Source organism: Lissotriton vulgaris, chromosome 12 (genome assembly GCF_964263255.1).
Source record: "Lissotriton vulgaris chromosome 12, aLisVul1.2, whole genome shotgun sequence".
Lineage (NCBI taxonomy): Eukaryota > Metazoa > Chordata > Amphibia > Caudata > Salamandridae > Lissotriton > Lissotriton vulgaris.
In genome coordinates this window covers 109,443,430-109,464,750 of record NC_141700.1, presented here as the reverse complement: position 1 = coordinate 109,464,750, position 21,321 = coordinate 109,443,430, and the positions used below count along the sequence as shown (strand labels likewise).

At 43.5% G+C, this 21,321-nt stretch overlaps 1 protein-coding gene across 1 annotated transcript in view; it reads right to left on the bottom strand.

Moving 5' to 3' along the window:
- The window catches only part of SYT11 (synaptotagmin 11), a 136,203-nt gene that overhangs the window by 34,032 nt on the left and 80,850 nt on the right, over positions 1–21,321 (bottom strand). Inside the window, exon 2 of the mRNA XM_086947419.1 lies at positions 15,803–16,626. Coding sequence (XP_086803545.1) covers positions 15,803–16,626 — 824 coding nt within the window. The remainder of the gene's footprint in view (positions 1–15,802; positions 16,627–21,321) is intronic.

The following is a 21,321-nucleotide window of genomic DNA, read 5'->3' as shown; positions in this document are numbered from 1 at the left end:
TATCACCTATATACTGATGACACTCAACTCTATTACAAAATAAAAAAATCACCCAGTGACATCCGACATCTCAACGCCACACTGTGCAAGATACAATCTTGGTTAACTCTAACCACTTAAAGCTAAACCTTAACAAAACAGAAATAATTCTATTCTACCTCAAAAGCAACCACCTACCAATCCACGAATGGCTCAGTGACCTGAATGCATTAAATTGCTCTCTCACTCTATCCAACTCCGCAAAGTCCCTAGGCTTCACCCTTGACAACATGTCAATGAAGGATCCCGTCAAAAACTCAGCCAAAGGAGCGCTTTACACACTAAAACACATCAAGAAAATTACATCATTCAGTCTCTCAGATTATTTAAAGATTGTTGTGCAAGGCGCCTTGATGCCTTCGGGTTTTAGTTGCGTGTTATACATTTTCTTTCATTCATTCATTCAACCTCATGTCCTCTCCAAACTGGACTAGGGTAATGCCATCCTCACAGGGATGCCGAAAACTCACCCCCCCTTAGATCAGTTCAAAACAGGGCAGCCCAGCTCATAACAGATGTTTGTTGGCTTGCACTCAAGATCCTCAACTGGCTTCCCATCTAGGTAAGATGTACATACAAGACTGCCTGCATCACCCACAAAGCCCTTCACTCACATACCCCCAACTACTTAGACAACAAGCTCAGGAAAACTGGGAGAACCAGATCTTTGAGAAGCTCCAATGCACTTTTTCTCCTACCTCTCAAACTAAAAAAGACATCAACTAAGACCTGCTCTTTTTCTGAAAATGCGCCCAGCATGTAGAACTCTCTAGCTAGCGATCTAAGATGCAACCCTTCCTTGCCTTGCTTCAAAAGAGACCTGAAACTCCTCCTCCTCCTCAACAAATACTTTAACTCTTAAGCTTACTGAATTTGGTAATTATCTCTCGTTACAAGACTAGACCCTCTGTTATAGTCGGTTGTTTGCTTCTGCTGTCTATTAGATCTTCTCTCCCTTAACACATACTATTCTTTTGACCCCTTTTGGTTCCCACGCTCATTGCCTAGTGAATTTTCTTTGGTCATCTTTTGTGTGTACTAGAATCTATTAAGTCTTGCTTCATATGGTATTGCATTTTTGATTTACTGTGTTTTTCACGATCATGTAAAGTGAGCGGATACCTTTGGGTCTAGTTAGCGCTATATATAACCTATAAATAATAATAAATAATACATTAACTGAATAAAATAAAACAACTCTCCTATAATCAGCTTAGAACTGCCGCTAATGCTCTCATAACACCCATAACAGACTCTAGAAACACCACACTTGGAGCCTTACAGGCTTTCTCTCAACCGCCCCTAAAAGTCGTTTTTCACTCCACAGTGTGCATCATCACAGAGAGTAAAAAGATGGACTACATCCCTCAATATTGAAAACACTCCATTGGCTCCCACTAGAAGCAGGAGTCAAGTTCAAGATATTGTCCAGCATTCAAAGGGCTGCACCAAGGCACACCTCCTGGCCATCTCAGGAGGCTCAAGATACTCAAGGAGTGAGAGACCGCTCTGATCTTTGAAACAACAACATTCAAGTCCACCTTTGACCTGCAACAATCTTTTTCAGGTTCCTCCGCTAGCTCCTGAAGCACTCTGCCTCCTCACCTGAGAACAACATAGAGCATCTTGAGTTTCAGAAAATGACTAAAGACTCATCTATTTAGAGTCTACCTTGAAGATCCAGGCCCCACGACCCCCCATAGACCCTTGGCATGGCTTCCCCTCTTCCCCCACCAGTACAGGAACTGTTGACAATCACTAATCAGACCCAGGAAATGTTCTACAGGTGATTCATTAGTAAACCTATGACTATGTATGAGCTTCTCTTATGCTTATGATATTTGACAATATGCTTCCCCTTCTTCTTACACCCTTTTACTCCCCAGTCTCTTCTCTTCCCTCCACTTTTCCTGCCCACACAGCATCCGCTGCACGACTATGCTGTTGTGTGTTTTGTTTATTCATAGCATCTGGCAAAGGAACATGTGACGTCTTACTTTCTTATAATTATGTGTCTCCCACTGTTCTCTATTAAGCATTTACATGCAAATCTAGTGGAAAGTATATAAAACCAATAAATAAATAAATAGGAGCAATACAAGCTCTGGCAGGCCTGCCTGTATGTGGACACCCTCATACTTCTGGCAGCATAATATAGAGGGGGTGGGAAATACTCGTCTGTTTTCCATGCAGGGCTAAGAAGAAAATCTACTTTGGCATGGCCCTAAGGAAAAAGGGGTGTGGCTGGACGGTGGTGTGTTAACAACAGTTGACCTATCTGTGCACAGGACAGACTCATCATTCTTGCTTTCAGCTCTCATTACCTTGTTTGTATCCTTACTAGGCTCCTGTTGAAGGCCCCAGCCTTCCCTTTCACTCTCCTGAATCCATTCATAGCTCTCTGCCCTAGAAAGAAGAGCCATCCTTGCCTGAGGTCCCCATTAGCCCATTCGAGCATCTCTGTCGTGGAATGCACGACCGCCCTAGCCCCACCCCCCTCACTGCCAACCTCACTAGCCCAATCTAGACGTCTGCGTCTGAAGGCCCCATCCTTCCTGCCACTCCATTTAATCCTTTCATGGTTCTCTGTCCTGGAACGGCTCGCCATCAGTGCTTGAGGCTTTCATTAGCCCACTTTTGGCTCTCCGCGGCGGAAAGATTCATCCTCCCAGCCGCTTTCATTGGCCCATTCCTCGCTCTTCAGACAGTTCTCCAAGAAGAAAAAAAACAGGATTCTGTTCTGCAGGAAATTATTAAAGTGGAACTAATGAAAGGCTGCCAGACAGAAGGACGCCCTTCGCCATCAGCACGGCTTATTCTTCCACCTCCAAAACCCAGATCTTATTTTCTAGTTTATTCCACACTGAACCCACACATTTCAGCCAGTGCACCTGAAGACTGACCTACCACTAACCCTGAAAGCCAGGACTGAAATCTCTGGCAATTCCACTCAAGCTTGACCCTCACAGAGGTCAGCCAATGCACTTCAGGAGCTTCCAACAGCACCAGCCTGCATTTCAGTACTGATAACCTCACACCACCCTTGCAGTCTACTTCAAACCCGACCTGCAGCAACCGCTGCTACACCACTGTGATGAGCTCGATGCTCATAGCCCACAACAGTCCTGTGCTGCAGGACGTTAACGCAGTGCTGAGACTGACACACAGCTCTGGCAGAGCACCCCAGATTCTGACCAACAGAAACTATCTATTTCTAGAACTGACCCACAGCCAAAAACACTGGCCGTGCATCTCAGTCCTTATACACAACACCATTTTAGTACCTGAATGTTGGACAACAATAAGAATTTAGCCAAGGTCACTGAATCCTGGTCTGCAGTTTTCCTCCTTTCAATTTCTGAGTCCCACACACATTTCTGCCAATGGCCCTCAATCCTGAAGAGCGTTAATGGGATCCACGGACCGCTCTATCAGTGGACTTCAGTCATAACCTACAGTTCCCTTTGTTATTCCAGTGGTGTGACCCACACTTCACTTTTCCAATGTATATCAGTCTCGACAATTAGGGGGTCATTACGATGGCGGATTTCCCGCATCCTCCGGGCCGGTGGAAGCCACCGCCGGCCCGGAGGATGCAGGAAATCCGCCGCGGAGGCTTGAAAGACCCACCGCCAAATTAGGATGGCTGGTGGGTCTTACAATCAGTCCTCCGCTTTTCCGCCACGGTCGTAAGGCGACCGCGGCGGAAAGCATTAACATGGCTGGCGGTGTCTATCAGACACCGCCATCCATATTAGGATGGAGTACAAAGTATGCTTTTCCACGGCGGCTTTTCCGCCATGGAAAAGCATACGGAGCTTCACCTCGGGGGCTTGTTGCGGGCCCCCTGGGTGAAGGGGGGTGGGGGGTGCACATGGGGGGTACCTATGGTAACCCTCTGCATTTGCATGGACAAAGCGACAGGCACCGCGCGGTGCCTGCTGCTTTGTGCACGCAAATGCTCTGCATGCATTTTTAACATTGCGGCGGGTGCAGCTTCAAGCTGCACCCGCCGCAATGTTAAAGATTGAGGATGTGACCACCAGGGTGGCCGAGGTTCCCTCCTACTCTATGGTGGCGGACGGACTCAGGTCCATCCGCCATCATAATCGCCTCCATAGTTCAGAGACAAACACACTGCATGCCAATGTATCTCATATGATTAACATCCCTTCCTGCTGTTACTGAACCGATACACAAGCAAACAGCACCCTCTTGGTCTTAGAAAGCACATAAATCGCTTGTAAATGTTGGTCAATCCATCTGCGGCCCTTGCAGGTATGAGTGGTGGGGGTAGGGGGGATTTTGACAGACGATGACAAGGGGAAATTCAATAACTTACAATTTTTCCTTGTCATTGTCCATCTAAATCCCCCCCCCACCTGGCTTTACCTGCAGGGCCGCGGCTGATTTCAAGAAGGGGCGCGGTCATAAATCCTTTAAGTTTCATTCGCCCACCATCATCTTTATACTAGGAATATCTCCAAAATCATAGTATTTGGTTTCATTTGGCCACAATCATATCTACTCTAAGAATACTTCTAAAAGCAAAGTATTTTAAGGGTAAATTTACATTTAGGAACATGCAAAACTCAGTTGGACGCATTTTAATGAGTTTAAAGATAATTGTGTATTTCTAACACAATTCCATGGGCAGATCCTATATTTGAAATACTTAAAGCGCTCAGGGGGATAGTTTATAATCCTCTTTGAGCTCTCTCTCAGGACTCAGTCATGCATGTGAGCTTACAAAATGGCTAGAAAGTGACTCTAGTCTGCATACTAAAAAAGAAGGAACTTTTCATATCTGTAACAAAGGTTTAAGAGGAAATCTGGACACGCCGAAGCCCACGCATGATTCCCTGTGACACTGGTATACTTCTTTATTTACATGAAATACTTTATTTACGTGTAATAAACTCTCCAAAGTCAGAATCCACCCAAAATACAGCAACAATTTCAGATAGCGTATCATCCATCCGTGTTCAGACCGAATAACCAAATAGCTTCCTTCCTAATCTCCAGTCTTCATTCTCTGACTGCCACAGATGAGCCTCCCTTCCTCTCAGCTGCAGTGAACTTAGAAATCCCCACATCTAATTACAGATGCCAGGGCTCCCCTGGGCCTGGAGGCTTTAGACCGAATCCATGAGGGTAGCGAGGGAATTAAGATCAGGAATGATTATGTATCTTGCCCTGTCTGAGCTCTTTAAGCTTCTACCTCCTACAAGAGGGAGGCGTATCTTCTTTACTGTCCTGGATTCTGCAGCGGCTCCTGCTGGAGGTACACTGATTTTTCTAATATTTTTTGTCGACTTAGCTCCTTTGCGCACTGCCTCTACCGACACCACCACCACCCTTTTCTGGGGAAATATCTTCTCCACACTGTCAGGATTTGGAAAGCTCATTCACATTGTGTCCACCCATAGGGTGGAAAAGCCTGGATAGTCTGGAGAAAAAGGGTTTGGAAATTTGGGTCACTCAAACACTAGCCTGCATAACATAGTTTCTAGGCACATGATTACTTCCTGGGAAATCTGGGGCACTGGTGGAAGAGTCTGTATTTAGACTCCCTTCAAAATTGAGCAAAAGCCTGGGAGCATGTTGCCTACTTACCATGGTTTCTCACTTCGCTGTAGTACACGCCAGTGATATGTCCTTGCAGCTTCATTTTCTCTGTTCCTGCTTTATGTTTAGCTCCTCAACTGGTGCTCTGAATTTTTCTGGTGTCCTCAGGTTCCTGCCTCCTATTCTTACTTATGGGAGCGCGTTTTGGCGCATTACACCATTTCGACGGATAAGCCATTCATTATCTGTCTATTAGTGTTGACTTACTCTATGTATTACCTTTCAAAACTCCTATCAACTTCTTCCTAATTAAAGCTGGTCCCCAATTCCTCAATTTCTCCAAGTTTGTTTGGTAGAAATTTCCATACAGCACCAACATATGAGACAAATTCACGTAGACGGTGCGTCCAGTCCTACTGTTTTCTATCCGTTTCCCTGCTTTTCTTAGAGTTCGTTCTATGGGCATTTGAGGATGCTGATAAACTGTCTACAGATTTAGGGACATCAGGGGTTCTCAGTCGGGCGAGCTCTCGGAACGTTCAAGTTTTCCGGGCCCATGAACCCATCTTAAAGACCATTTCAGGCACAAGTCATTAATATTATTCAGGATGAATTAGATTCAGCCTGCAAGGCTTTTCTGTTAATTCGCCTAAATAAAATGGTCGCTTTGTACACTACCATCTCCCGCACTACTAGGACATTAGACACGGTTCCTGCGGCGAGTGGTAGTTATCCTCTCGAACAGACTCATATAGCAGCAATAGATGTAATAGAAAACAATACTTCTGCAAATTCTTGACTTTTATCTGGTCTGGAGCAGTTTGGAAGAGATCATCTGTGTTTCAACCCTTTTAGGCGCAATGTCGGCTGCACTGCTTAGAACGACCTTTGCGTCAAATGCGGCTTAATGTTCTCCATTATTGATTAAAGACGCCATGACAAGGGACACCCCTCTGATCTTTGAACCGGAGTCCTTGGATTGCAGATTGCGACCAGTTCCCTACTCAGTTCAGAGCAGTATTTGGAAAATATCAGACGAAGCAAGCTGCGCACACAAGTTTTATATCCCTGAGACAAGGAAATAAAGATCTTATAACATATATTTCTCTCTTCCAACAGCTGGTGTCAATGCAGCTTGGACAGAAGAAGGGCCTATGAGATGATTATAAAAGTTCTCTATCACTAGAGGTAAAATGACCCACTAAATCAAGTGCCCAGATAGATATAATGTTGGAAATAGATGCCCATCAGAAAGCCCACAGAAGTGAACGTAGATGTTAGTTATGGAGTAACAGAAACAGCTGAAGATATTTCTCCGAAAGAAGATCTGTGCATATTGGATAGCAAGAGGGATATCGAAGGTTCCTTCCAGAGCTCTAAGCAATGGGAGATGGCCTTGAGCCGACTGTTGCTCCTTTTTGAGAGACACCAAGGAGCCTATTGGACAGGTCCATCCTTCCAGAGTGGGAGATATCTGGGATCTCATTTGTAGCGCCATGAAAAGTGGGAGATATGTAGGCTGTCATTTCTAGCTCTCTTAGATGTGGAAGCCATCCACAGCTCCATTCTTAGTCCCATTGGAAACAAGAGATATTCATGGACACTTTCTTAGCGCCATTAGAAACAGCGATATCATCTGTCATGACATGTCTATAAGACATTCTATATATTTGGAGCCATTTTGTGAGCCTTTGCTCATTTCTTGGCTCCAATACAGGTAGGAAATATCAAGGGTTCACATCAAAGCTACCTTAGAAAAGCGTGATATCTACAGCCTCATTCTCCTCACCAATGGAAGTACAATATGTTGATGTTTTCATTTGTCTTTCAATTAGAAGTGGAAGTTGCACAGGGTTCCAAGAGTCAAATAAAGAGCTCCTTCCTTAACGCCAAGAAGTGGGAGATGCTTGTAGTGTCTTTTGTGATCCATCAGATCAAGAGAAATTATAGGAGTTGTAGTCTTGATTTAGTTTCTTGCAACCAACAGAACTATCACCAAATTATGACAGGCGCATGCAGTGGCAGCTCCTCCGCTAAAGCGGAGGAGTGTCGCCCCACTGGGTTGCAGCAGCAAAGGAAAGGAAAAATAAAATGATAATAACTTGCTGTTATCATCATTTTATTGGTTCCTGTTGTGAAAGCATGGGGGCAGGGCTGCTCTGCTCACAGAGCAGGGCAGGGGAGGAGTGGTGGCACACTGAAGTGCGCATGATGCTTTGTCCGGCCGCCTCGAGCCGACCAAACAGTCATGCGCACTTAGCAAGTTCTCTACCCAGGCTCCATTACAGCCTGGGTGGAGAACATGCCCAGGCTCCCAGTCCCCATAATCACAACACTGAATTGCAGTGTTGTGATTGGCTCTGGGGAGCATGGCTTCTTTCTGTTCGGCGACAGAGGAGAGACAGAAAGGACAGAGTTGAGAGGAGGTAAGTGTTTTTTTTTTCATTTTATAAACTGTTTTACCCCCTCGCCCACCACTCCAGATCCGTGCTGGCTGCCACTGGACGCATGGCATGGACTTGACACAGGGTGTTGTACTAATTGCAGCCAGATTGTCCGGTCTCCAAATCATGACTTACCAAAGTGACATAGGAAGGGAGGGACAATGAGTAGTCAACTGACGGATCTGCGTAGTTCATTCAGAGAGTGAGCCCCAATCAGCCATCTATGGAACAATTACATGGCTCATAGACAAAATGACACCTCGGCCATCAGATGCACATGCTGGACCAGGGTGAATTTCCAATCGTTTCGTTATGTGTACGAGAGCTCATTACTTGTAGTATTAGGGGACTGGAGTGGCCTGGTTGATGATCTAAAACCAGACTTTTTAGTAGAAAATGTCCTTCCTACGATAAAGACCCTAAACTTAACAAGAGCTGATGGTCCAGGTAACTTGCCAGCTTTGATAATAAAATCACGGCCATCATGGTGGGCTGAATTTTTCTCCCTATAGCTCTCTCATTACTTGTCAATTAAATGCATAAGCACCTATTAGTTCCAGGCTTAAATTATGTTAATTACACACTATGTCCATAAGAGGCACCAAATAATTACATGATCGAGTTCCATACAGTTGTTAATTAAATATACTTATACTGAGCAAGGCCGTGAGGTAACGGTCAAAACGTGTTGATGTTTTGAAAATAAACAAGCCAGATAACTAACCTACGGAGTGTCTATTCAGCTTTCATTTGGATGAGAGAGACAGCGTATATATATATATATATATATATATACATATATATATACACTGAAAAAACCATAGGTTTCACACCAGTTGTAGTTAGGAATTAGCATTTAACCTACTAAATTCACTGAAAAAACCATAGGTTTCACACCAGTTATAGTTAGCTGGAAATTTTACTGACATAAAACCATTGAAATTCCCACGTTATAGTTAGTTGGACTCACTATAACTTGCGTGCCTGCAATGCACTGCTGAGGACGTCACATATTACATCACTCATGACATGGTCAGTGACATCACTCATGACATCACTGATGACACCATCCAGTGAATGTGTGTCTTTCTGAAAAATAAATATGTTTTGTATATGTATTTGTAAAGTACGATGGAAGAATAAATGGTTAAATAAGTGTGTAAATGGATGTTTGTTTTTAAAAGAATTGATTGGTTAACTGCCTTATTAAGTGTATCTTAGTGAATACATATATTAGCAAGTAACTTTTAAATATTGAAATGTATGTATCAGTGTTTCACTTTGTGTATAAGTGGCTGTATGGGTTGGTGACTGACTCACTGTTTGTATGTGTTTTGAAGACAGCATATGTACAGGACTGTATGGATGGATGAGAGTGTATATGTGTATGTTAGTGAGTAAACGACTGTCTCACTATTGTCTTTTTCAGTAACGACATATGTTTTAATCTAGTATATGTGAGTATTGATTTATAAAAGTGAGTATATGTGAGAGTGAGAGATTATAAGAGTTCCTGTTTAAATAAGTATGTGTTTCTATAAGTGATTGTTTAAGAGAGTAAGTATGTGTAAGTATTCTTAGAAGTGAAGTGGTAGTGTGTGTATTGCTGTATATGCAAATAAATGGATGTTCAATAGTTTTTTTGCATGTGTGAATATGTGTGTGAGTAAAGTTTGGATGACTGTCGAAGTGTAACAGGATGTATAGGTGTATCACTACATATAATGAGTGAGTATATGTATGAGTGACTATATAGAACTGTTGGTGAATGAGTGGATGTGTATATAGATGGTGGAATTACTGAACTGTTTGTTGTAACTGGTATGGGTAGCTCCATTTTTTTGAAAATGTTAAATACTATTTTTGAATATGTGTTTCAAGGCTTACATTACACTGAAAGGAGGTCTCTCACTCTGTCACAAGGATGGTGTCATCAGTGATGTCATGAGTGATGTCACTGACCATGTCATGAGTGATGTAATATGTGACGTCATCAGCAGTGCATTGCAGGCGCGCAAGTTATAGTGAGTCCAACTAACTATAACGTGGGAATTTCAATGGTTTTATGTGAGTAAAATTTCCAGCTAACTATAACTGGTGTGAAACCTATGGTTTTTTCAGTGAATTTAGTAGGTTTTTTAAATGGTAATTCCTAACTATAACTGGTGTGAAACCTATGTTTTTTTCAATGAATTTCATAGGTTTTTTAAATGCTAATTCCTTTCTATATCGAGTATCTAACCCATGGTTTTTTTTACAATTTGCTGTTTTGTGTAAGTATTAATTTTTAAATGTTTTTTTTTCTTTTATCCTTTTTTTTGGGGCGCTCTGGGTGCGCGCTCCGGTAAGCTCTCCGGTAAGCTCTCCGGAAAGCGCACCCAGAGCGCTACTTTCGTTCGTGAAAAAAATATGAATGAAAAGTTAATAAAAACGCAAAACATTTCGTACCATACAAATAAAAGCAGTTTTTTTTTTATAAGGAAATGAAAATGATTTTGCATTTCCGTAAAACTATGATGACGTCACTTCGGCGCGCAACGTAAGCGCCCCCGGAAGCGCCTACGTTCGCGCCGCGTATGCGCCCCCGGAAGCGCCTACGTTCGCGCAGCGTATGCGCCCCGGAAGCGCCTACGTTCGCGTCCCGGAAGCGCTCCGGTGCGCGCAGACTCAGCGCGTCAAGTCATGTGACCTTAAAATAACACTTTTCATTGGTTGCTAACAGTTTTTTTTACAAAGAATGAAATCCCCACCCATTTCCTTCACTTCTTCTTTCACTTTTGTGACTGCAAGACATGCCTTTTTGCTCCTGGATCTTTCTTGGTTTACCATGGCTGCCAGAGAATCCAGCAGTGATGAAGAACCTGAATTCATCAATGAAGAGCCTCCTCAACGAAAGGTTTTATTTGGAAATTTTTTAAAATATCACCTAACCAAAAAAAGGTGAATGCTCCAAAAGTGGAGTGCAGGATCTGCAAAGAAGTCCTGTCACGGGGTAACCCCTTAAAAAAATACTCATTTGGAAACTTCACGATGATCCGGCATGTGGAGAGGAAGCACCCCCAGAATTTTGCCCGGGAAAGTGTCAGGGCTCTGGCACAAGAGGTTCCCAGTGATGGGGCCTCTACATCCACCGGAGGAGCAACTACTTCTGGGAGAGGGCAATTGCAGGAGCTCGTGCCAAATATTCAACCTGCTTTTAACCATGGTGCCCTCAGATGCAGATACTGCAATCAACTCCTTACCTTTGGGGAACAAAATGTACAGCTCATGGTTCGAGCATTGGAAAACCATCGCTGCCCTTTCCACCTCTAATTTTTTTTGTTCTTTTTGCTCCTGCTGAGCAGTTTCCAGTCCCTGTTTTTGTTCCGGTTTTGAAAAAAGAAGAAAACAAAAAGTTCTTTTCAGAACTACCTCCAATTCTCATCAAAGAGCTATATTCTTTAAAAAATGAAAAAGAGTAAGTTAAATGGAGTGCATTGATAATGGAAAGGAAAATGAGTAAGAAAGAACAGAAAGGTATGAGAGGAGAAAGGAAGTGAAGTAGGGAGACTGAAAGAAGGTGAGTGTTGGGAAGGAAAGTGAGGAGAAGAAGAGTGAATATAGGGAATGTTGATATTCAAAGAAAATGTTGAAAAGGAACGGGGGTGTGGAAGGGTAAGAAAAGATATATTGCTGGAGTTGAAGCCTGAAGGCCTCATTTATGAAGCTATGCGTCACCTTAACACCACCAGAGCGTCACTTTTTGTGACGCATCAGTCCAGTAAAAAATGCACCTTATTTATTCACATTTACAAAGTGGCGCATCTAGGTAGATGCGTCACTTTGTAAGCCCCTGCGCCACATTATTCCTATGTCAGGTGTAATGTATGCAAAAGGGACGTATTGACGCAAGAAAGGGTCGTAGAGATGACGCAGTGAAATCTATGAGATATCACTGCGTCACTTTTATGACGCTGTTGCGTCCAAATCTTACGCCTGTTTCACAGCAGGCGTGCAGGCCCTTTCACATGGGGCTTGGCCTCATGTGAAAGGATACATTGCTGGAGTTGCTTCATTTTTGTGACACACTCCAGCAATGCTTCACTTTTGCGCTTACAGATACGTCTGAAATACTAACGTATCTAAAAGAACTTCCAACATAATACGTCATAAATTTAATATGACGCATGAGTAGAAGACTGAAGGACTCATTTATGAGGCCATGCGTCACTTTAACGCCACCGATGCTTTACTTTTTGTGACGCACCAGTGCTGTAAAAAATGCACCTTATTCAGTCATATTTACAAAGTGACACATCTAGGTAGTTGCATCACTTTGTAAGCCCCTGCGCCACATTATTACTACGTCTGCTGTAATGTATGCAAAAGGGACGTATTGACGCAAGAAAGGGTCGTAGAGGTGACAGTGAATAAACTGGAGGCCTCATTTCTGAAAAGTGATGCATCGCTACGTGAAAACAGCGAAGCGTCACTTTTCTGTGCGCACTCCTTACGACATTCCAGATGTGTCATATTTAATGAATGACGAATCATGTCGCAAGGAGTTACAGATACGTCAGTATTTCTGACGTATCTGTAAACACAAAAGTGACGCATTGCTGGAGTTCGTCACAAAAGTGACGCAACTCCAGTAATGCGTCCTTTCACATGGGGAAAGCACCATGTGAAAGGTCTTGCGTCAGTCTTACGCCTGCTGTGAGGCAGGCGCAAGATTTTGACGCAACTGCATCCTAAAAGTGACGCAGTGAAATCTCATAGATTTCACTGCGTCACTATTACAAAGCTTTATGCGGGGGATCGCCCCCTCTGCATACATTATACCTGACGCAGGTATAATGTGGCGCAGGGTTTTAAAAAGTGACCCATCCCGGTGCGCTTCCCGGTGCGCGTACCGGGCGCTCCCCCCGCGCAAATCGAATTTTTTTTTTATATGCCCCGCGGGACCCTATTTTAGCCCCCACATCAAACCTAGGGGGTCAGGAGGGGGTCTATCCTGCCCCCTTATAGTCATTTCTCCCTTTTTTTTATGTCACCTCCTGTGTCTCGATCCTACCGAGACACAAGATGGCGGCCGCTCCGGACTGTTTCGAATGTTTACAGACACCCGTGAGCCAATCAGCTTTCCGCGCGCAAGTCGCGTGTCGCGCCTGGTGCGCTCCCCGGTGCGCGCACCGGAGCGCGCCTATAGATATATATATATTTTTGAACCTAAATTACTCAAAATCCACTGGAGCACTTATCTTGAGACATAGCAAAGGCACATTGGGCTACCAGTCCATACAATTTTGCCAAGTTTGGTGGAAATCCATTCAGCCGTTCGGGCTAAAAGTGAAATCGACCGCCCTATGGAAATTAACATGGGGAAACGCGTTTTGGGACCCCGCTTCTATCTCGGCCCCGCTTGACGAATCCCCTCCAAACTTTCAGGGAAGGACCGGAACGCCGCGAGGCCATTTTGAGGAAATTTTCAGTCAGATTCGTCAACCGGCGCCAAAGTTATTCCAAATAGAATTTTGAGATTTAACATTGAAAAAAACCCCAACTATAACTACCTACTGGCGACCGCCAGTAGGTAATATATATATATATATATATATATATATATATATATATATATATATATATATATATATATATATATTTGGAGTGTAGAATGCAGCTTACACAGCACCAAGCAGGCAGTTGCTGGTGGTAATTTCAATTCTAAACACAGGCTCAGATAGAGTTCTTGAAGATACAATGGAATCCCTCTGCTCAAGGAGGTCATCTACCACTAAGAGGTAGTTTGGGGTTATTTCCAAGGGAATATGGGGTGGAGTGATACCCCTCGGAGAGGGTACTGTGCTTGTGGGTGTAGGAATTACATAGCCTGGTGCCACAGATGTCCCGTCTTGCACCAAACCCTGATAATGTGTTATGTATTCGAGCCTTCCTCAGAGGGAGGAAATCCTAAATAATACTCCTGAAAATTGGTTGGGAACCATGGAAAAGATTGTGCTGCTATGCTTGGGCTTCGAGACAGACATTTTACCAAAACATGGGAAGCAGTCAATGAACTTAACCAAGAGACAAGAGTTTACCGTTGGGCACGAACTTTATAGCAGTGGCTCCCTAACGACTTTACGCTTTATGTTCGAAACTCTTGAGCTTGTGTCCAAGATTGTAGTGGAAGGGCGTTCTCTGGGGTGCTGAAGTCCATTCTGTTAAGCAGTGTCAGCTAATTTGAAGTGCATTGCAATAAAATGCATTTCAACGACGAGCCTTCCATAATGTAGTTTAGGAGATTCTGCCATGTAGGAAAGAGCAGGAGTCAATCTGGTGTTGTTAGTTGACATTATCTTTTTTAGTCTTTCTTACTGCATTCGAAGCCACGTAAATAGAAGACTACACTGTTGTCCTAGTCTCACAACACACGGAGTCATTTCTATGATTTGTTATGCCACTTATTGTATTCTTTTACTTTATATCTCATCTATTTGAATGATGGTTTTGAGTGATCTTCATGCAAAACAGGTTATGAACCTTCCATTCCAAAACGGAATTGCACTTAGCTGAGCGTAAAACAATTAATTTCAGAACAAAATAGAAAATATTAAGAACAGGCTTCTGAGAAACAATTTCAGAAGTAAAGGAGTTCATGAAGGGGGGCAATTTTAAAAACGTTCGCTTGTCAGGATGATAAATATTCAAGGGCAAATCAGAGATGCAAAATGAGTCATTCAGAGAACATATAATCCAGGTTAATTACTAAATTCAGCTATTGGTTGGTGATTGTGTCAGTTCTATATTGTTATTAGAGTATTTTCTCAGTAGAAGGCACAAACTCAAATTAAAAACAAGTTGAACTATAACACTGCTTTATATTTTCATGAGACCATCTGAAACGCATCTGAATTGACGGACTGTACCACAATTTAGCAGTTTTATGCAGTATCAGTACAATGAATGTGCACCCTGGAAACATGGTGCTCCAGAAACATACAGCCATCTGGCCACATGGCACCCCAGATATGTTGATTATCTCATTCGCTCCCATTTCATCGCTACAACCTATGTGAACTAGGTACCCCAAGAGTAGATTTCAAATAAAGTATCCTAGAAAGAGAGATAGCTTGTGTATTTCTATTAGGAAGGACCAGACTTCTGAATATACATATAGATCATTTTTTGAAATGTTCCTAGAAAATGAATTTGGCTTACCAATGCTTCATTATTTGACAAACCATGAAGAACTAAACACAGTTATGTGATAGGAAATGGGACTACAGTCCCACCTCACCTTATCAAATTTTGGGTGCTCTTAAGATATTTATGATTTCTATGCAATGACACTGCCTATGCAGTCAAGCCTAATAAAGGTTCTTTAAGTTGCCATGGTTGAAACATGTTGATGTAATTGCATGAATGTGTTTTTCATGCATAATCAATTCTTTTGGGCTACGTAATTTATTAATAAAACACACAATTATATCTTCTGTTTGCATTAAAAAAGCAAGCACAAGGATGAAATATAAAATTAACTATTAATATACCATTGCAACTGTTAGAACTTGCACAAACTCACATAAATCATTATAAATTCACAAGAATGATAGTCACAGTTTTCAAAGAAAAGAGGAAAACAGTGTTGATCTACTTGATATATACAGAAGCTCTCTGTCCATATACAAATAAAATATTTTATACACAAACTTACCCTACTGATTTGCACTTTCATCTAAGAAACACAAGAAGGAGGGAAATGTACTCACCTGAATATTCCTTTTGATGATGTCCCGGGTTATCTGCACTTTCCCAGTGCTTGGATCTACGCCTGCAAGAGGCACCATGACTTCGCCAATGACATCATCACGGGAGAAGCGATCAAAGCTCAAGACCAGAAAGTGGAGGACAAGGTCCTGCAGTTGGCTGTAAGGAATTCCGTAAAAGGTGAAGGTCTCATCGAACACAGGGTCTAGGGTTTTGCGTAGGACCCTGGTCTTGACCCTGTGTTTCTTGTCGGGCAGGATGGTCATCTTGATGTAAGGGTCTGAACCCTGGCTGTGTTCGTCCATTACTGGCAGGCCGTGCGCTTCCTGGATTGTCACCACAAGGGCTTTCTTTGGGAAGTTGTAGTCCACGCTGAGAGTCAATGAACCCAATGATGCTTCGACTTCGGGGGAGGATGGTGAGGGTGTCTTACTACTATTGGAGGTGAGGCACTGATCTGGGCTCAGCTCATCCCCAAAATCCACTTTGATTGGTAGCTGGTTCATGCCCCCTGAAGGGCTGATCAGATGCGGAGTCTTCGCAGATCCTACCAGACCAGCCTCTGCGGCATCCACTAAGAGGTTACTCCTCCCAGTGTCCAGGTCTGTGCCGGCTTTGTCCCTCCGGATCCGGATGATTTTCTTTTTGTTACTCAATGTCTCTGGATATATGCTTATCCCCTTGAGCATGTGGATAAACTTGTATGGTGGGTTCTTTTGCTTCTTCTCTGACTGCTGGTGGCAGCATGTCCAGATGAACACGGTCACTGAGACAGACACTACCAGGGCGGTGGCACCAATGAAGCCGGCAACAATGGGCGACACATCTGCAACAAAAGTTAATAGAAGTTAGAAGTAAAATTGAGTATTAGCCATCCAACTTTAAAGTTGCAAGACACAAGTTCCAAACAGGGCATTTCTCCGTCTGCAAACCTAGCGTTAAGAGTCCCAGTGCACTGATAAAGTCAAAAGTTAGGCCCTAGTCTTTATACTAAAAAATGTTCATGTGTTGAGCACAAAGATTCTGTGTTCTCTCTTTTTGTAAGAAGGGTGATTGTGTGAAGCAGCTATGTGAAACAAATGTGTTGCTTAATTTGTGCTGGTATTCAACAGTGCTTGGCACCAGCACTTTTTTCCTAACACAGCACTTATTACTGACATTCTATCACATGGTGGCGCTGTCTGACTATTGTTTAGCAGAACACATCAGCAACAGTGTATAGCAATTACATACAATTAAAAAACAAAATACCAGGTCAACCTGACCATTCTCTCTACTTTGGATCAGATAGATTTATCACATCTGTTGGACTTTAATTGATAGCAGTTATCAATGGTACTGGCATCTGGGGATATGGGTGGAGTAAGCTGCACTGGCATTCCATGAAATACCTTGGGCACTGGCATTTATTTATAAATTAATCACTGCTATAGCCTACACCATGTAAGGTTTTCAAGCACAGTTACAACATTCATAGGATTAGAGCAAAGAACAAGTTGGAAGCTAAAAGGCTGACTACACGCTCTCGGACTTCACAATGGGTGTTACCAAGTTAGCGACCACTTTGGGAATTACTAAAACTGCAGTAAATCCGCAGACCTGGCATATTTCATCCAGGGACTTCAGCCAAAATTTCTGAATGTAATTTATGGGGGAAAGGGGGAATTACTGGCCGAATCGGATTTAGAACCCCACTAATTCCTGATTTCTCAGGGCGCATCAGGGTTTCATCTGCAATTCCTGTTACCTACAACCCTTCCCCATACCTTCCCTTTAAACCGCCAACAACTCCCCTCACCCCGTGGCCCTACCCGTCGGAGCTGTACAAATGGGATCTAACTCAATGGTTTGACAAAATGGGACTGCATCAGGGACTGGGCGGGTCAGGAATATCGAGGATATAGCCTTATGGCTTGAGCAGTCGACCTCGGACCTGGGGAACCGGGTTCGAGTCTCGGCAACAACGCTCAACATTCTCTTATTCTGGGCAAATCACTTAATCTCCTCGTGCCTAACAAAAAACATGAATGTGTCCTTATGTAACGCAACTGATGCTTATGTAAAGTGCTCTAATACCCGATGTATCGGGTCTAGTTCGCAATATATAAAACTCTAAAAAATAAATTTAAAAAAAAGTCAAAATATCCACCAGCCAGAATTTCGTGCCTACAATATCGAGAGACAAAATAATGAAAAATACGTTTATATTGATTTTCTATACCTAACTCCACATCCAAGTACCTTGACAATATAGACATCTTCAAGGTATGTAAATGTGGAGATAAGAATAGTAAATCCATATATCGCTCTGTGCACCTCCCTCCTCAATAATGTGTCGGTCGATTTGATACAGTGCTTTCTGGTGCTCAGCACCAGCCCTTAATTATCAACACTTCATGAGCACCAGTTAAGGACATATTCATTTACAGGGAGATTAAGTGATTTGGCCAGAATCACAGGATGCTGAGCTGCCGCCGAGACTCAAACCAGGTTCCCCAGCACCGAAGTATGCAGCTCTGGCCACTACACCACATCCTCTCCCCACTTTAATGGTTAGTAGTTGGTTCTGTTTGAGGCGGCGCTAACAAGAGAAATGGGCTGGTGCAAGCTGCCTCCTAACGAGAGTCCTGACAGGTATGTTTTTTTTGTTTTTTGTTTTTTAAATCAACCACAGCTCTTTCTTTAGCTATGTAGCCCAGATTAAATATCAGCTTTGTAACATGTGTTCCAGTAAATCCGCCCCTTGGGTGTTTCACAAGCAATAACGAATCAATTCCAGACACACTGCTGATCTTGCAGATGCCGTCTGCGTTGTTTTTATTACCACCCTCTTTCAGGAGCATCTTTTGTCGGCCATCTTTTCAATCCCTGCATTATTCTTCCGCACTCTAGTTATTTCCAGCAGACACCCACAAATGTCTAGGCTGCGGCCCGTGGAGAGCATACACGGCTAGCACACTGAAGCATAATTAGAGCCCTGTTCCAAGATCAGTATATTAAGAAGGAATTTGAACTGGGTGACTTAAGCTGCTTTCGTCAGGACTAAATAAAAGATTGCAGAGGTACTTGTTATTTTCTGTAACGTATAAACAGTTCTATATGAAATGTCATCATGTCTTTTAACTAAAAAAGATCAGATACCCAGATCTTAATACTAAGGGACTTTGGATTGGTCACTCAGTAAGTATTCAGTAAGACAGGTTACTGAATATTTGTATAGTATTGCTCAGTTATGTTTCGTATGAGATGATGGAACGAATAAGATGTGTCTGGTCTTCTTCAGGATCTTCTTGTGTGCTGCATGTACGGCTGTGTGTGCCGGAGGACTTTTTGTGTCTTTTATTTGGATCTACTGCTGGCTGGCTCTTCCAATAGGATTCTCTCAGACAATCCAGCTTACACCTTCTAGGGCACCTGAATGCTCTACCGGTGATTAGCACAACATATAAATACTAGCAACATAGCATAACTATAGCATGTGTTGTACAAACTGATATTTTTTGTTACCTGGATCTGTAGTGCGCACTATCAGCCAGGAGGGGATCCTGAAGCCGGACAGGTGTGAGACCAGCCAAACCTAGGGCCTAGCGGGACTACTCGAAAAGATAGGTCTTCAGATTCTTGCAGAATTCAAGAAGTGATGCGAAGGCTCTTATGTGTAGCGGCAGGTTGTTCCACGCGTTAGGGCATTGTGGGAGAAGGGGCAACTGCCGGATCCTGTTTTCTGTATGCGTGGGATGTGTTCAAGTAGAGTCCGGACGAGCTGCGGTGTCTGTAAGGTTTGTGAAGGCAGATGTGATTTTTAACGTATGCTGAGCCAGTGTTATGTAGCAGCGCCTTGAAAGTGTGGGTGAGGAGTTTGAATTGTGCAGTAGTGTTATCATTTATTTGTGTCAAGGAAAGAATTCAACTTCATACTGTGAGTCACCAAATGCAGGCTGGAACCTTGTTCAGAAAAGCCTTTATACAAAATACCACTAGAATCGCTGGCGGATGATTTCATTAAATCTCAAAGCTAAAAAGCAATTTTTACGGTGGAAGGGATTACTACCCTAAATACTGCAGCTCTGAATAAATAGGAATAATCCTCTTTATAAAAGGAGGATTAACGCACCCTAGAAATGTCTCTTAGGGATAAATCTGGGCCTACGTTCTAAGCTTAACCCAGTTCCATAACGTAGCCGCATTCACCAACAGAAAATCGCTGCGGGCGGAGTCCACTGATGCCCCCATTTACAAGCAACCCTAAAACTAAGCTTCAGAAGCTGAAAGTACTGGCTCTCTCAGAACGCTAGGGAATCCCCTGGAGATGGCACCTCATGGTCAGTGGTGTAGACAAAGCATAAGAGGGAGGGTCCGATTTATAATGAAAGGCATACTAATATTTACCATTTAAATACTGTGCATCTTAAGCTCATCTGTCTCTTGATGTGCGAATCACTGACTGGGTCACCGGAGCTATGCAGCGACTGAAGACCAAATTATGTGGCGGCGTTAACTACATTATGCAGCTAGAAAAGGTCAATTATGCAGCCCGATGTGGCACATTCAGCATCAGCAATATTTCACAATGTTGTCAATTTAACAAACATTAATACTACCTGGGAAAAATGCTCACTTCATTTGTACCAGTTAAAACCTAATATACAGTAGCGGTTCCTCTTGAAGGGCGAAGGAGCGTCACCTCACCCGCTGCAAGCGCAGCAGGTACACAGATAAATTAGTAAAAGGGTCAGTATATTATATGAATTTATCTGCCTGTGTACCGCTGGCCATGAGTGTGAGGGCGGGACTGATTCCCGAGAATGCAAACTACTACCAGTGCCGAGTGTGCATGTCAGGTTGGCCGGCTAGCTTACTACGGCGAGCCAGACATGCGCATATACGGAGCCAGCAATCCCAGCGGTGTGAAACAGCTGTGGGGCACTGGCGTAACGAAAAGTGATGGGGCCTCCCTGTGCACGGTAGTTAGAGGGCCCCCCTCCGAGCTCAATCAGGAGCTCTCTGGCCAGAGTGCAGTGCTGAGGGGGCCCTTTGGAGCTAGGGGCCCCCCCGCACCGCGTGGACTGCGGGGGCCTGTGTTACGCCCCTGCTGCAGGATTGCTGGCACTGGCCCCCAGCCTCAATATGTGTGCTGGGTGAGCCTACTCCGACCAGCTCTGGAGCTACTCCCATGCCGAAACAGCATGAGCGCAGCTGCAGGATTGGTTGGATTCGGTACTTGGCAGAAAGTCAACCACCTTCCTTCCCTTTCCTGCTCATCAATGCTGCTTCTTTCACTGTTTAACATGCATCTTTCCCCACCCGTCCATCCTGTCACTAACTGTGCAGCCCCTGTTAACACTTGAGGTGCGTATGACTTCTTGCGCTGCACCTTACTTACTAAACTGGGAGCACTTACCGATCTGCCAGGAGAGAAGAGACATGGAGGGCTAGCAAAGCAGCATCTCGGTGAGTTTTTTTGGCATTGCGCCCCACCACTTTTTAAAGTTACTGGCCGCCCCAGCTAATATATATATAT